This window comes from Callithrix jacchus, chromosome 12, assembly GCF_049354715.1.
Source record: "Callithrix jacchus isolate 240 chromosome 12, calJac240_pri, whole genome shotgun sequence".
Classification (NCBI taxonomy): domain Eukaryota; kingdom Metazoa; phylum Chordata; class Mammalia; order Primates; family Cebidae; genus Callithrix; species Callithrix jacchus.
The window spans coordinates 60,203,572-60,218,952 of record NC_133513.1 but is presented as its reverse complement, the minus strand read 5'-3'; the positions used below and the strand labels follow the sequence as shown (position 1 = coordinate 60,218,952).

At 52.6% G+C, this 15,381-nt stretch overlaps 1 protein-coding gene across 11 annotated transcripts in view; it reads left to right on the top strand.

The window, feature by feature from the left end:
* Positions 1-922: 922 nt before the first annotated feature.
* COL13A1 (collagen type XIII alpha 1 chain) overlaps positions 923-15,381 on the top strand; it is a 90,799-nt gene continuing 76,340 nt past the window's right edge. For all 11 annotated transcript variants that reach the window (XM_078345677.1, XM_078345679.1, XM_078345678.1 and 8 more), the window contains exons 1-5: positions 923-1,051; positions 4,876-4,902; positions 7,872-7,907; positions 11,079-11,105; positions 13,810-13,860. In XM_078345677.1, coding sequence (XP_078201803.1) covers positions 938-1,051; positions 4,876-4,902; positions 7,872-7,907; positions 11,079-11,105; positions 13,810-13,860 — 255 coding nt within the window. In that variant the 5' untranslated portion in view covers positions 923-937. The remainder of the gene's footprint in view (positions 1,052-4,875; positions 4,903-7,871; positions 7,908-11,078; positions 11,106-13,809; positions 13,861-15,381) is intronic.

Sequence of the window (15,381 nt, the reverse complement as noted above, 5' to 3'; positions counted from 1 at the left end):
CAGGGAACGGACAGATGAAGGAGGAGAGAAGGAAGCCGGCTCTGGGAACGGGAGGAGCACGGGGAACATAGGAGCCTTTATTGGCCAAACATAAAAGAAGCAACAGGAGTCGCAGCTGAGTTAACGTGGCCAGGGCACTAGGGGCCGGGCAGACGCACCAGACCCAGCTGGGAATCACTGGGGCGGGCGGGCCATGGGGGTTTCGTGGCTCATGTTCTGCAGAAGTGCTTTTCCTTCCCAATCTTTCTGGGGCTGCTTTTCTAAACCTTCCCTCCTCCTCCTTACCCCTACTCCTTTTTTCTCCCTCTCGGAACACTTGAATTTGTCATTCTTGGCTGTTGCCAGTAATGAGATAGGTCTGCTGCTGCGGCCGTGGGAGGGAGGCAAGGAGTGGACACCAGGAAGAGAAAGGAACCGAGAGAGGCATGGAGGAGGGTGGGGCCGGAGCCCGAGAGGGGCTTTGAGAAAGAGGCTGTGGGTGGCAGACCCTGGAGGGGTGGCGTGCCCAACTCACTGTTAAACAGAAACCAGGCTGGACCCATGGGCCTCAGTCAGGGTGCACCATGAGCAGCCGCGCCTGCCCCTGCCTGCCTGCTGCTCCTCCCTGGCATGGCACAGTGCGCACAGGGGCGTGCGTGCTAACAACCCTCATCTTTGCAGGGTCTGTTATTTCCACCTTCCTCAGTGTGCTTCAGTGCCCACCATCCAGTGTTCTGCAAAGCAGCCTTGTAAACAACTTTAGGCGGGTCCTGAAGAGCCCATTTAGTAGGGTAGGAAGCTGAGGCAGAGGGGTCACTGGCAGGTCCCCAGCAGGGATGAGCCTGGGGCGCTGGCCTCTGCATTTCTCATCCAATTATGAAAGTATGGAGAGGAAATAAAGAGGGAAGAGATTGTATTGGTGAAAGTGGGCCAGGAAAAGACAATCTTTGAAGACTTGATGGAAACCCCTCTGCTGAAGAATTCTTGGACACTGCTTCCCAGACAGCCTCCCACCTGCCCCTACAGCAATGACACTGACCCAGGCATTTTTCCCTCTCTTTCAGGACCTCCTGTAAGTACTCAAGCCGTGGGTCTCATGCATCTGAAAGGCCTGTGTCACCTGTTGGTAACGGGGTTCTGGGTATGGGCACTGAAAGCTGGGCTCCTGCTGTCTTGGGGGGCCCTATATGGGCACCTGAGGGGTCCCTCCAGAATGCTTCTTGGGGGGAGGAGGGCACCATTTTGCTTTTCACCCACCTCTGAACCCCTCCAGGGCAAGACAGTGGCTGCCCCCAGGGCAAAGTAGGCTCCAAATTTCAATCTGAAAGGGTGGCTTTCCCTCTAATTAGCTCTGTTCCTTTGTGCCCCAAAGAAACAACTGGAGTCAAAAAAAAAAAAAAAAAAAAAAGCACCAAGTATTAGAAGAAAAGAGGTCATCTCTCCTCAGTTCTGCTCCTTGTAAGGTCTCAGAAAACAGGTCACCGAGCTGGTTCCAAGTGTGGTCTGCTCCAGAGGACTCATGTCCACATCCCTGAGTGGGCAGCTCCATTCTGGCGAAGCCACTTTGGGCAGGTGGTGGTGGTGGTGGCCATGCTTATGTAAGAGAGAGTGGGTCAGCCGGCTAGACTGGGAGACAGCACGTAATTACAGGCAGCGTGCCTCGCTCCTTCCCGGCCTTGCTAGGAAGCCCAGGGTGGGGCGGGGAGTGGAGCCTTCCAGAGAACCTGAGAAGAGCCCAAGGAGACTGCCTCCCTGAAGTAATGGATCCAGAGAACAGGAGTACCTGTCTTTCATATCCCAACAAAAGACCAGAGGGCGCTGGGGGAGCTGGAGATAGGAGTTGAAAGGGCCCAGCCCTCTCATCAGATCTTTCTCAAGGTTGCTCAATTCAGCCCTATCATCATCCCTTCCTTGGAGAAGTCATTTCTATAGCGGTTTTCCTCTTGATCTGTACCTGTGGGAGCCACCTGCCTAATTTTTAGTAAAGGCCGTTATTGAATACTCCATTTGTCCCCTGAAAGGCCCTTGCACCCACGCTGAGGATCCCATGCCCCTCGACATGTCACAGTGAGGCAAGGCCTGTCACGTCATTGCTTGAAAGGAGGGATGATTTATTATGGCATGTTTGGAGGGATAATTCCTATTATCCATCTTCCAAAATAAACTCTGCCATAGAGAGCTTTCACCTGTTGGAAATGGGCTCGTTTTCCCTGCCTTATTCAGAGGAAGTCACAGGAGCCCTCAACTGCTCCCACCCTGCCTTGGGGCCTCCTGCACACACCTAACCCTCAGGGCCAGGACAGCTCTGAGTCCCTGTCTGACTTGAGGGTCCTTCCCTCATTAGGAATTTTGAATTCTGAGACCTTGTGCTGGCCTGACCCGGGGACTGTTCACAGACCCCTTTGGGTCTGTGCTGAAGGGAACCATGAGGTGGAGGGGATGAGTCTCAGTCTCTACCCACAGAGTGAAGGATAAAGGCCCAGGTAGCTTTCTCCACCTTCTGAGTCCAGCGCAGAAGAGAAGCTTTGCCCAGTGCTGGCTGAAACCACAAGGCAAGAGGAGGAAGAAATGGGAAGCTGGCCAGGGCAGGAATCACCTCCTCAGCCCTGTTCTCTCTGGTTCCTGCAAAAGAAGAATGCTGATGACCAGAGAGAGAAGGTCTGAGATGCCTGTCTGCTGCCCTCTGGGTGTATCCTGGGGGCTGGCTCTGTCCTCCAACAGGAAGACCCAGGTTCCTGTGGGCACAAGCTCAGCCAGTGCCTGGAGAACACAACCGTGCAGGATGGATTAAAGCTGCAGGAGAAACCATTTAGGTGGAAGCAAATTTGCAGCCACCACTGCCCCACCCGTCATGCCCCTGGCAGACATTGCTAATCAATTAGGAGGCTTTTTAACATAACCCATTAGTCAATTACTCCCAATCCATTGGCCATCCCTGGATTCTATTTAAGGGAGAATTTCTCAATGTTGGGAGCTGTGAGACTGAAAACAGATGACCAAGGGAAATAGGGATGTATCTTTCTCTGAAGGAATATAGGGAAATATTTGCTGGCAGCTGCCAGGCCTGGTTGAATATGGTCCTTGTCGAAATAGTAGCTAACACTTACTGTGTGTTAGACACTGCTATGTTTTTATGGAGGCAGTGTAACAGTGATTACCAGCCTGGGCCCTGGGGCCAGACCAACTGCAATCAAATCCTGGCACTGTCACTTTTTGCTGTGTGACCTCAGCAGGTTACTTAATCTCTCTCTGCCTCAGTCCCCTCATCTGTAAAATTAGAAATAGTGTCTTCCTCATATGAGTGTTGTAAGGAGTGTGTGTGTGTGCTACATATATGTATATTTTTCCTTGGAATATATTAATTCATTTGCTCCTGAAAGCATGAGGCTTCCCTAGATGATCCCTGAGAGTTTTTTGCAAACGTTTAATTTTTTTCTTTTTTAGAGGCAGGATCTCACTCTCTCACCCAGGCTGGGGTGCAGTAGTATGATCATAGCTCACTGAAGCCTCAACCTCATGGGCTCAAGCAACCCTCCTGCCTCAGCCTCCCAATTGGCTAGGACTACAGGCTAGACTACACCTGCTAATTTTTAAATGTTTTTTTTTTTTCTTTTTTTAAAAGAGATGGGGTTTTGCTATGTTGCCCAGGCTGGTCATGAACTCCTAACCTCAAGCCACCCTCCTGCCTCAGCCTCTCAAGTGTCTGGGTAAACATTACATTTGAAGGAAGAAATTATGATTTTGTGAATTTTTATTAATGAATTTATTATTTATTTCTACCCCATTTCATTCCAAGAGACATTTTCAGGGGAATTGGAAGGTCACTGCCCCACTTCTCAGCCCACTCTGTGACATTAGGGGACAGGCAGTTTAGAAGCGAGAGGAAGAGGGCATTGGTTCAGCATTAAGGTTCTGGTTTTAGGGACGCAGGGCCTGGGCTGTCCTCGTGGGGGCCTGGGAAAGTAGGAGTGTTGCCAGGTTCTGGCATCTGCAGGCAGATTGATTCCTTCGTTAATGTGTCTTGAGGACTATTGAGAGCTCCACATTGCTGAGGCACTGGGGACACAGTGAATGAAACAAGAAAGTCCCTGCCTCAGGACCTCACATTTTAGTGCAATGGGACAAAACCAACATGACCGGGATGGCAGCCAGTCCTGTCCCCATGAAGCCTGTAGCCCCAGATTCCCCAAGGACCCCCCAGCTGGCAGATGTCACTACATCACTGCTGAGGGGATGTCCTCACAAACAAGGGTTAGAAGGGGTGACTTATTCCTGGAGCTGCCTGAGCTTTTCTCAGCAGCCCTTCAAGGATGGACTTGTCTCCCAGGGAACCCCCCAAGACCCACTCCTGGTTCTGCCTCCGGCTTATGGGAAGAGCAGGATGTCTGGAAGGAGAGAAACTGAATGTGGCAGCAGGTCTCTGAAGGGAGAAACCAAGGCCAGCCCCACGCACATCCCTGGCGGGTCCTCTTCTGATACTCATGGTAGTAGCTGCATTTATTTAGCACTTGCTATATGTCAGCTGCTGGGCTCAAAGCTTCACATACATTCTCCCATTTGATCCTAACAGATAGGTAATGATTATTCTTCCATTTTCAAGATGAGAATACCAAGGGACAGGGAGACCAAGACACTTGCTGGAGGTTTCCCTGGTAGTAAGTGGCAGAGCCAAGAGGTGAACACAGGTGGGCTGTCTTCAGAGCCAGAAATGGAAGGAAGCTTCATGAGCCTTAGGCATCAAGGCTCTTCCTTCATTTTGTTCGTAAAATTGCAACGGCTCACCCAAGGGGCTTGCTAAGTGGTTTGCCGAGGTCACACAGCTGGTTGGGATAGTGTTTGACAGTTATGTGTTACAATACCCTGCCTGACCTATGGCAACTTCACTCTTCATTTCAGGGTCCCACTGGAAGGCCTGGACTCCCAGTAAGTAATTTTTGTTTCTTTTTTCCTTTGGGCCTATTTTACGTGCTCCTTCTCAGTCTGAGGACTGGCTAGGTTGGGTGGCTTGTTTTCTCCAGGTGTATCTGGGTGACAGGCCGTTCTCCAGAATCCCTGATCTGTATAGCTTAGGGTGAAGCTACTTCAGCTCCTTTGTCCTTTGATATCTAGAAAGGACCCTACTGGGGCATCTTCAGCTGCAGACCTTAGTACCCCTCCCGGGGCCCCCAGCAGACAGATCGCAGCATGCAGGCCCTTCCAAAGCTGGGACTGATTTCCAGACTGATGGGCAGCTGTAGGGACGGACAGCCCATGGGCACACTGACTATCCCCCTGCACACCAGCTGACATTCAAATTACTGTTCTCCTCTACCTGCTGGTGAGACAGTGGACTCATAAACTTTGTTTTCCCTCAATTACCATGTCCCAATTCTAGGGACTGTGGGGGAATGTTCAGACTTGCAAATGGAAACTCTCCTAGTAAGAGCCCCAGTGCAAAGGAGTGCCCAAGTAACCATGGAGACGCTGGGACAAAAGAGATAGCCATCTCTTACTGAGACCCTAAGAGGAGCCAGGCACTGCATTTATCCCCTGTCACACATTTGGCTTGTTCAGCACCTCGGTGAAATGGGTATGATTGTAAATCTGTTTTATACATGAGACTCAGGAAGGTAAAATACTTTGTCCATCTGTCCAAGCTTCGGGTGGGGAGCTGTTAGAGGCCCGTATCATCACACACCATTCCATTCTGCTGTTGCTTGTGGTCTGTGCTCCACCTTCGAAAACCGAAAACCGTCTTTAGAGTCTTCTAAGACATTGCTGGGTGGAGTCTAGCCCGGGGCATGGATGAGTTGAATACTGGTTATATGTACCATGGGACCTCAGATGGGGAGTGACCCAGGCAAGATGCTACAGCCAGTTAGGGGGCTGGGATCTGGTATGAAGGGCACCCCGGCCTGGGGCTTGCAGCAGTCTACCCTGTCTCTCTGTACCAAGACCACATCCATAAAATTCCAGACCCTTCTGTGCATCCCTCTTACCTAATGACTCCCCTTTTAGACATGGATTATACTGGAATCTTTGGACGAATCCAACAGCTTCTAGAATTCATGCCTAGCAGTGGCTGTCTTAATGAAATGCATATGGGAGAATGTTCAGTCTTGCAAATGGAAACTCTCCCAGTAAGAGCCCCAGTGCAGAGGAGGATGGGTGAATCGGTTCCATGAAATCCAAGGAGGGGAAACATCAGATGACCGAGGGGACTGTGGGCAGACTTTGTTTTTTCTTACAACATCCACCTTTAAAAAGCATTTAGGGGGCAATTAGCAGAGCAGGGGCTGCTGCACATAGTTTCCAGTCTCTGGCCATTCCACACCCATCCCTAACCCAAGCATTTTATGGCCAGGACTGCAAAGAGCATTAGTTTCAAAAAAGAAATGAAAAAGAAACCAAAACACACATCCTGAAATATCATTGGAAAGCCCAAGAGTGACTGGACCGTGGGGCTGCCACAGCTGATGGCCAGCCCTGGCCTGGTATCCCTCACAGGCAGAGTCGGTTTCAGATCTGTGGGTCATGGTCCTGTTGATGCGTCCGTGTAAGGGGACCTAGGAGTAACCCTCAGAAAGCCTGTGGATGTGAGCCCGTGGTGCACAAAGCAAAAGGTGTGGCATATAGACATGCTGATGAAATGCACCTGCCCACGGCTGTGCTAGGCTTGACATCTGGTATTGAGCAGATGCCGTTTACTCAATACCAAAGGCCAGGCAGGGGCCACATGCTTCTCAGAGACAGCATCACATGGCATCTTCCCAGCAATCCCATGAGAGAGAAGCTCTTATCGCCCCCACCCAACAGAACTGACACTCGAGGTTAAGAGAATAGTCGGTGCTTCTAATCTGCACTGCTAGCCTGCCATTCATTAGCAAAAGTGGAACATTTTACTCAAAGCCACCATTGGTCTTGACCATATACGTGAATTTTAAGAGCCTAATTTCAGAAATGGTTGCTTCTCTCAGGCATGTCTCACATACATTGTGGATGTTCATTGTTCCTCAAGGCATTGTGCCTCAGTGGGGTTAGCAGATGCAGAGTCGCCTCAGAAATGCCCATGCAGTCCCCTCCTGCCCAGCAGGCCAGACAAACCACCTTAATCTCCACACCCTATTGCTTTCCATCCTTCAGCTCATAGCAAACTCTAGACCCCACCCCAGGTTTTATGATGTCTGCATGCATATGATTGCAAAAAAATATTTTCTACCAAAAGGAGGAGGAACAAAACTTAATAAGCAGATTTCCAGAGTGAGAAGATGTAACCCCTGGCTACAAAACAAAGCATTTCCCTTGGAGCATCTGCAACTCATGATTCAGCTGAATCCACATGGCTCTTGGTCCTTCCTGTCAGTACTGGAGGTGGCCGCGAGGAAGGAGGAGTGGAGAAAGACTTTAGTTGTTGCCTTCTCAAACCAGGGGCTGGGGAGGAGCACTGCTCTCCAGCCCTGGCAGAGATAGACCGAGGAAAGTGATTCACTCGTCTGTCACATGGGAGCTGCCAGTCACCCTGCTCTGGGCCTTGAAGTTGTGCGTGATAAAGATGAGGCACATCCTGGCCATTGCTAGAATCGATGCAACAGTGAAGTCTAAGGGAGCAAGGGCCTTGAATAGGCATAGGGAAACTGAGGCCCAGGCTGGGACCAGACTCCTCCTTCAGTACTCTTTCCACAACTCTCATGCCTAAGTATACATAGCCATAGCAGTGGCCACTTGCCGAATAGTGTTTGGGGGCTGCATAGGTAGTGCACTTACATGATGCTTGAGCATCATACAGGATGCCGTCCCAGCTGCAGACTGGGTTAGCTGTGCCCTAAATCAGGTGTACAGCTTGCCTGTGGGATTCTTCACATGCTAGCCTGGTTCCAACCACATCTGATTGTTTCTGCCTCCTTCATCATCAGGGGGACAAAGGTGCCATTGGGATGCCTGGACGTGTGGTGAGTTGGCCATTGCTTGCTTCTCCATGCTGGCCTGTCCTCTAAACAATGGCAATGTACTGTCTACCCCAGCCCCAAGGAGAGGGTCAGCACTGTCCCCTCCCCAGGCCCCGGTGTGCTTCAGAGAGGGACAAGGAAGGAGAAGGAAAGTTTTATTCCAGTCCTTCAGACCCCACAATATGGCTTTATTCTCCAGAGAGCTGCCACAGCAAAGGGAACACCCAACAAAGTTGCACAAACAAAGCCCTTTGCCAGTCACCTGCTGGGGACCAGGGGAGAAACAAACAGCTTCAACACTGGGAGGACTCCCACGCTGTCCCCCAAAGCTGGCAGTTCACCCTCAGATGCACAGCTCCTCCTACAACTACCTCTCGGTGGAGCCAGGCTTCCCAGAGGTCTTCTCTGTACACAGAGATGCACTAAGGGATGGTGAAGACAGGGCTTGGTTCCAGGTGGAACCTCCAAGTCCTCACGAGGAGGCTAAGAGTTAAAACATTCCATGTTTCCTGCTGGAAAGTGAAGATGGAGAAGGGGAGATGAGAATGTTTGATGGAGAGGGTGTTTCCCAGAAACGGGAAGGCCAGCAGCAGGCCCTGAGTGTCTGCAAAGGGCTATAAAGAGCGTAAGGTAGTGATGGCCATGCCCCACCCTCACCACTCCCCAGCCTCAACTGGGACATGGCCTCAGCTGCTCTCCCCCGTGACTCCTAACTTGCCATCAGCCATCAGCCCCTGCCTCCGCCTCCACCTGGCTCCCCAGGACTCCTGACCACCCCCATGTCATTCTCAGCTCTGGCTCGAATCTCATGGGATTGGCTGTAGGAGTGAGTGTGGCATCCTTGTGTGAATTTGCACGCCTAGTGTGAGCCTGCTGGTGCTCAGAGGTTGAGAAAAGGCATTCAAAGGATAGCTGACCCTTGCTAGCCCTAACTGCTTGCTGGCATTATGCTAAGATCCTTCCATATGTTAGCTTACTCAGGCTTCACAAGAACTGCATGAGGTAGGCACAGTTTCCACCCCCACTTTTCAGATGAGAAAACTGAGGCTCAGAAGCTAAATGTCCTTCCCAAGGTCACACCGGAAGTGGCTGAGCAGGAATCTGAACTCAGACAGCCCAACTCCAAACCTGTGCTCTTGATTCTGACAATATTAGGATCTCACCGCTCACCACCCACTCCCATTGGCCTTGCTCCCCACTCACCACCCACCCCCATTGGCCTTGCAGCTCTGAGAAGAGTCTGATCCTTAGAATGAAGCCCCAGAGGCCTGGGATATTTTAGAGTTCAGGACAAGTGTTCCATGTCACAGAGCTCTCTCCAGGGCCCACTCAAGACCTGTCTATCAAGGCATAGAGGCTGGGAGCCCTGGGCCTCCCCACATGAAGCTCTCCCACCACTTCCCAGACCAGAGCATAGTGAAATTGCTGCTCGGCCCTGTCTCTTTTCTTTCGTTCTCTAACTCCAGATCCTCAGTCCACCCAAGCTGTCAGAGGTTCTGTACAGAGCAGGGAAACATGATTCAGCCATCCTTTCTCGATGGCCTGAGCCAGGCACCTGAGCCACCATTGCCCTCTAAGCCAATGTCTTCCAGATGAAGATGTTGAGACTCACTGCACCTGAGATAGGGTAGAGTTGGGTTTTGTACCCAAGCCAACTGTGGGACCCCAAAGTCCCTGCTCCCAGTAGGCAAGTTTCATGAGTTTCTTCCCTGAGTGCAGAGACCAGCCCACAGGGAAGGCTGCAAAATGCAAAGTGGCAGCTCTGGCCTCCCCCTCCTTCCCTCCTTCTTGGGCCCTCTGGACACCTCCCCCCAGGAAGTGTCCCCCTGAGCTGTATTGTGCCCCATAGCAGCGGGGGGAAGGAAGGGACCTGCAGGAGGTATCCCCACTTCCTTCTTGGCGGGCCTATTTTCAAGCCACTCTGGCTGCTGGTGCTATTTTAAATGTGACAATGGGCCCATTTGGCTGCCCAGGAGGGGTCCTGGCATGAGCCACCTGATTAGGAGTGAGGTGGCCAGTAGGTGTGACATGCCTGGGTCATCCCTGGGGTTTACCAGAGGTGGCGTCATTGGCCTGTCCAGAGCAGGGTGGACTGTCCATCTACTGGTCACTGTGATTGCAAGGGACCCTTGGCCTCCTAACCCGCCTCTGCTGCCTCACTGACCCATGCTCCATCCTTCCAGAGGTGTATGTCCTGCCTTCTGGCCTCCTGTGTTTCTCCATGACCCCTCCCTCTACCTTGCCTGGCCAGCCCCAAGGACTCTCTCTGGGCTTGTCTAGCTTGGCAAAGCTTTGTTACTGGTGTTCAGCTGGACATGCAAACGTCCTAGACACCAGTGTCACAACACATCCCTGGGGCAATTCTCCCCCATCCCCACCCCAACCTCAGAGTACCCTGACCAGCTGGGGCCATGGCTTCTGGAGATTTCTGTTTTTTTTTTTTGTTTTGAGATGGAGTCTCACTCTGTCTCCCAGGCTGGAGTGCAGTGGCACAATCTTGGCTCACTGCAACCTCCACCCGCTGGGTTCAGGCCATTCTCCTGCCTCAGCCTCCTGAGTAAGTAGCTGGGATTACAGGCTCCTGCCACTGCACCCGGCTATTATTTTTGTATTTTTAGTAGAGATGGGATTTCATCATGTTGGTCAGGCTGGTCTTGACCTCCTAACCCTGTGATCCACCTTCCTCAGCCTCTGAAAGTGCTGGGATTACAGGTGTGAGCCACCGTGCCCAGCTGGGGAAGACTTCTTGACTTAGGTGGGATCTTGTTTTCTTTTCTCTATCTCTGTCTCTGTCTCTTTCATCATCTGGCGCTCGCGCTCACTCTCACACGCGCTCTCTCTCTCTCTCTCTCTCTCTCTCTCTCTCGTGCACGCACGCACACACACACACACACAGAGACACATGCCTCAAGAGGGCCTCTTGCAGCCCCAGCCTTGTTTCTCAGTTATCTGAAGCGGCCACTTCCACATGCCACATGCTGTGCTTGTTGGATGTGGACCTGTCATGTGTCAGCATCTGTGTTTTATTTTTGTTTCTTATTTCATGGTGATTTCTTCTGTTTGGTCATTGTGCCATGAACACGGATTCTCGTGTGAGTGCCTTTTTCTGATCCCCTCTTGTTTCTCTCCCTCCTTCTTTCTTCCTGTACCCTGTGTTGCATGTGGCTGCCCCAGGGAGTAAAGGGTCAACCAGGCGAGAAGGTAAGTCCACTCTTTCCCCTTCTGCCCTGCACCCAGCTTCCTCCTCCAGGTGGACTCTTGATGGGGAGCCTCTCCACCCTCCTCCCACGATGAAAGCCCCAGCAGAAGTTGCTGGCAGGGACTGCTGCCCTCAGCCTCTCATGGCCCAGTTTCCTAACAGCTTCCATACCATCGGGCAGCAGTCTTGGGATTCCTGGGCGGCAGTCCCAGCTTTCCCAGCTGAGCAGGTCTCCCTGCTCTGCCCTGATGGCATGTGGCCTCACCGCTCTGGCCAATTGCAATTTAGTGTAGCTGGAACTGCCCCCAGGGGGACCCCCGAGGTTATAGAGTAGAGTCCCCCTGAGAAGTCATAACCCCAGAAGCCATCCTGGAACATCAGCCCCGGGGAGTTCTTGAGAGATTTCTGAGCACAACACCTTTTTTTAATTTTTTGAGATAGAGTCTCACTCTGTCACCCAGGCTGGAGTGCAGTGGCATGATCTCAACTCACTGCAACCTCCATCTCTTGGGTTCAAGCCTCAGCCTCCCAAGTAGCTGGGATTACAGGCACGCACCACTATGCCCAGCTAATTTTTGCATTTTTAGTAGAGACAGGGTTTCACCACATTGGCCAGGCTGGTCTCAAACTCCTGACCTCAGGCGATCCACCCTCCACAGCCTCCCAAAGTGATGGGATTACAGGCGTGAGCCACCACGCCTGGCTGAGCACAACACTTCTAAGGAGCTCACCCTACAGAAGAGGAAGCTCATCTGACGCCCGAGGAGGGCCCAGGGCTCGCCCAAGGTCGCACAGCAGTCGTGATGAGCAGGGGCTCCAAGCCAGGCCTCCCAGGGCCCGGCTCCATACTTCCCTGCCTGTAATGCAGTCTTTCTGCAGTAGTTTTCCGTCTCCTAAATAACAACCTCAACAATTACAATACAGCTGCCATGTGTTAAACACAAACTGTGTCAGGTGCAGTTTTAAGTATGTTGTCTGTTTTCCAAACTGGCACTGACAACCTTTCCAGGGAAGCTTTAATATTCCCATTTACATGAGGCACAGATGAGAGGTCAAGTCACATGCTCGGGGTCACACAGCTAGAATGTGGCAGAGCTGGAGAGGTGCCCCAGTGTGTCTGACTCCAAGGCTAGGGCCCCTAGCTCCCATGCTATTCTGTCCCCAAAATGGAACTAGACTGTTAGCTCCGCATTGGGCAGGGGCTAAACCACCGAAGAGAAAGACACATCACCCCTTCCATGGACCAGGCATTCTTTTAAGTTCTTTACATTATCGCATGGCATCTTCACATCCACCCTATGAGGCAGGTGCTGTCTGTATCCTCGCAGAAGAGCAAACAGGCATGGGGACATTAAGCCGCTTTCCCAAGGTCACACAGCTGGTGGCTAACAGAGCTGGGCTTCAAACCCAGGCAGGCTGGCTGTTTTTTTTTTTTTTTTTTTTGAGAAGGAGTCTTGCTCTGTTGACCAGGCTGAAGTGCAGTGGCATGATCTCGGCTCACTGCAACCTCCGCCTCCTAGGTTCAAGGGATTCTCCTGCCTCAGCCTACCGAGTAGCTGGGACTACAGGCACATGCCACCATGCCTGGCTAATTTTTTTGTATTTTTAGTAGAGATGGGATTTCACCACATTAGCAAGAATGGTCTCCATCTCCTGACCTCATGATCTGCCCACCTCAGCCTCCCAAAGTGCTGGGACTACAGGCGTGAGCCACCGTGCCCAGCTGCATTCTGGCTCTTAACCATGACACTACACTGCCTTGTATAAAAATTATTGTATTATTGCCATGACATAAACAGTGACTAATTTGAAATCACACCTCCCCTGCATGTGAGGCATGACATTTTCCAAAATGCGTTTTCCATAAGAGCGGCAGAACTGCTCTCAGCATCCCTATTCACAGAGGAGGTGTGAGATCAGAGAGGTTTTGTGACTTTCCTGGCAGAGTAAGACCTTGAACTCAGGGATACACATGGCACTTGTCTAGCTAGCTCAGCCACCCTTGACAGCACTCTGAGCTCCTCATTCAGCAACATCTGCCTTCCTTTCAGAGCTGACAATTCTGCCCCAACCTTCACCCCTCCGTGTCATTCTGAAACCAGGACTAGGAAATTTGAGGCAGCTCAGCCTTTCAGGGTCAGAGATGCTGGGTCCACACAGCACGCATGTTGCTTGTGTCCCCACCCTCTGTTTTCACAGCCCCCTTCTCAGGCAGATCCCTGTTGGCTAGCTGCAGGGTATGCAGCCAGATGGGTATTTGGAGGGCTGGAAAGCATCCAGTGCTGGGCCGGGGAGAGGCTCAGGACTGGGCACCCTTGCTAAGTCTTCCCTCTCTCCCTGTGCCTCCCTTTTCTCCACCACTGCAATGGATCCTATCCTTCTTGCTTCCCCGGCCTGGGGTCACATCACCCTGTTTCCCCGGAACCCCATGTCCTGTGCTCTCGCTGACACCTCTTCTCCTTTCCCTCCTGCTGCTGCTCCCCACTACTTGCCCTTCCCAACCCGTCCCGAATGCTCCCTCTGTGTTGCCTCTGCTGATCCCCTCATGGCCCTCCACACCCCCTGGCCGCCTCCTCCTGTCCCATGGATGCCAGCGTCTTGCTCCCACCCCCTGCCAACTCCTTCCCTTTGGCTCCTCTCTTTCCGGCTCCTCTTCTCCATACTCCCTGCCCTTTGCTCCCTCTCCCCTTTCCTCTCGCCCTGCAGGGGTCCCCTGGAGATGCTGGGCTGTCCATCATTGGTCCCCGCGGTCCCCCTGTAAGTTGTTTTTGCTCTTCTTCGGGGTGTGGGGGGGATGGGTGAGTTGATGAAAAGGACTTTTAGGCTGAGGATGAGGGGACAGCGAGGGCGGCTGTGCCCCTGGGTGGGGAGGCCACCGCATGTGATGTGGTCAGCCCAACCAGGCCTCCGTGCCAATGTTGATGTTAAGGAAAGTGGCCTGACTAAATATACCTAAATTACAGCCCCCTGGGAAGTTCTGAGGGACCTGCCCTCTAGCCACGAAACTACAGCAGCTGCGAGGCGGCCCTGCTGTTTACAGACAGAAGGGAGAAAAGGCTCACTCTCCTCCGGATGGGGTGATCCGGCTTTCCGGGGAACAAGCCTTTGTTTCTGGAAGCCCACGGATCAGATATGAGTTGGGGTTCACTGACCAGGCACGCACTCCTGGTCTTGCCAGAGGCCCCGCCCGCACTCACCCTCTCGGACGTGCAGTGCTGGGTCCTGTGTGTTCATAGCACCCTCCACCCCTTGGCTGGGAGCCTGAGGAAACCCGTGAGGCTCCCCTGAGATGTGCTTCCTCAGGGACTAAAACAGAGGTGCGGGTGATGAAGCCAGCAAGATATCAAGGCTGTGGGAGGAAGGGCTTGTTGCTTTCCCAGAGCGCTGAGCCACAGGGCTGTAATAACATCACCACATGGCAGGGTGAAAGGATCCGGGAAATGGTCTAACGAAGCCCTCTCAGAAAGGGAAACTGAGGCTCAGAGAGGGGAAGGGGTCTCCCATGTAGAGGCTGGGTGGGATTAGAACCGAGGAGCCCTGGCCTCACCACAGCAGCACAACAGGCTGCTGACTCCACCTTCTGGACTTTTCCAGACCCATCGTGCTCAGTGAGGGGTGGGAGCGGAGGGCTAGCCTCTGGGAGACTGAGACCCACGTGGTGGGAGAGAGAGCGGAGAACAAAAGGCTAAGTTATATCCAAGAGAAGGGGCCCACAGTGAGCTGAACGCCAAGCAAAGGGTTGTGACCAGTGCAGGGAGCTGAGAGTTGGAGCCAGTTTGGGAGGGAGAGCAGGGACAGGAGAGCCAGGCTGGCAGACCAGTCAGGGGCTGGGTCGGAGGCATCACTTGGATGGTCCAGGGCTGAGTAGACATGGCCTTCACAGCAAGGTTTTCTTCTGGGCTCAAACCATAATGACCATGCTTCACACTTCCTCTGTGGCGGCCTTCAGACTTCCACACATATTCACTCACTTAATCCTTATAAGAACTCCATGATGTCGGGACTGTGATTGCCCTCATTTCACAGATGAGAAAACTGAGGCACAGAGAGGCTGAGTGACTTGCCCAAAGCCACAGGGCTGGCGTGTGGCCACACTGCTAGCTCAGCATTCAGTCAGGCTATGTGGCTCCAGTCTGCTTCTGACCCCTGCTGCCACCATGGACTGGCCAGGCCTGATGTCACTGTGGCATGTGCTCCTGGGCTAACACAGTGGCTGCCCTGATGGGCTTTGGGCCTCCTGTGTACTGGAGGAGGCGCAGCGCCAATGCCCTGGCCAAG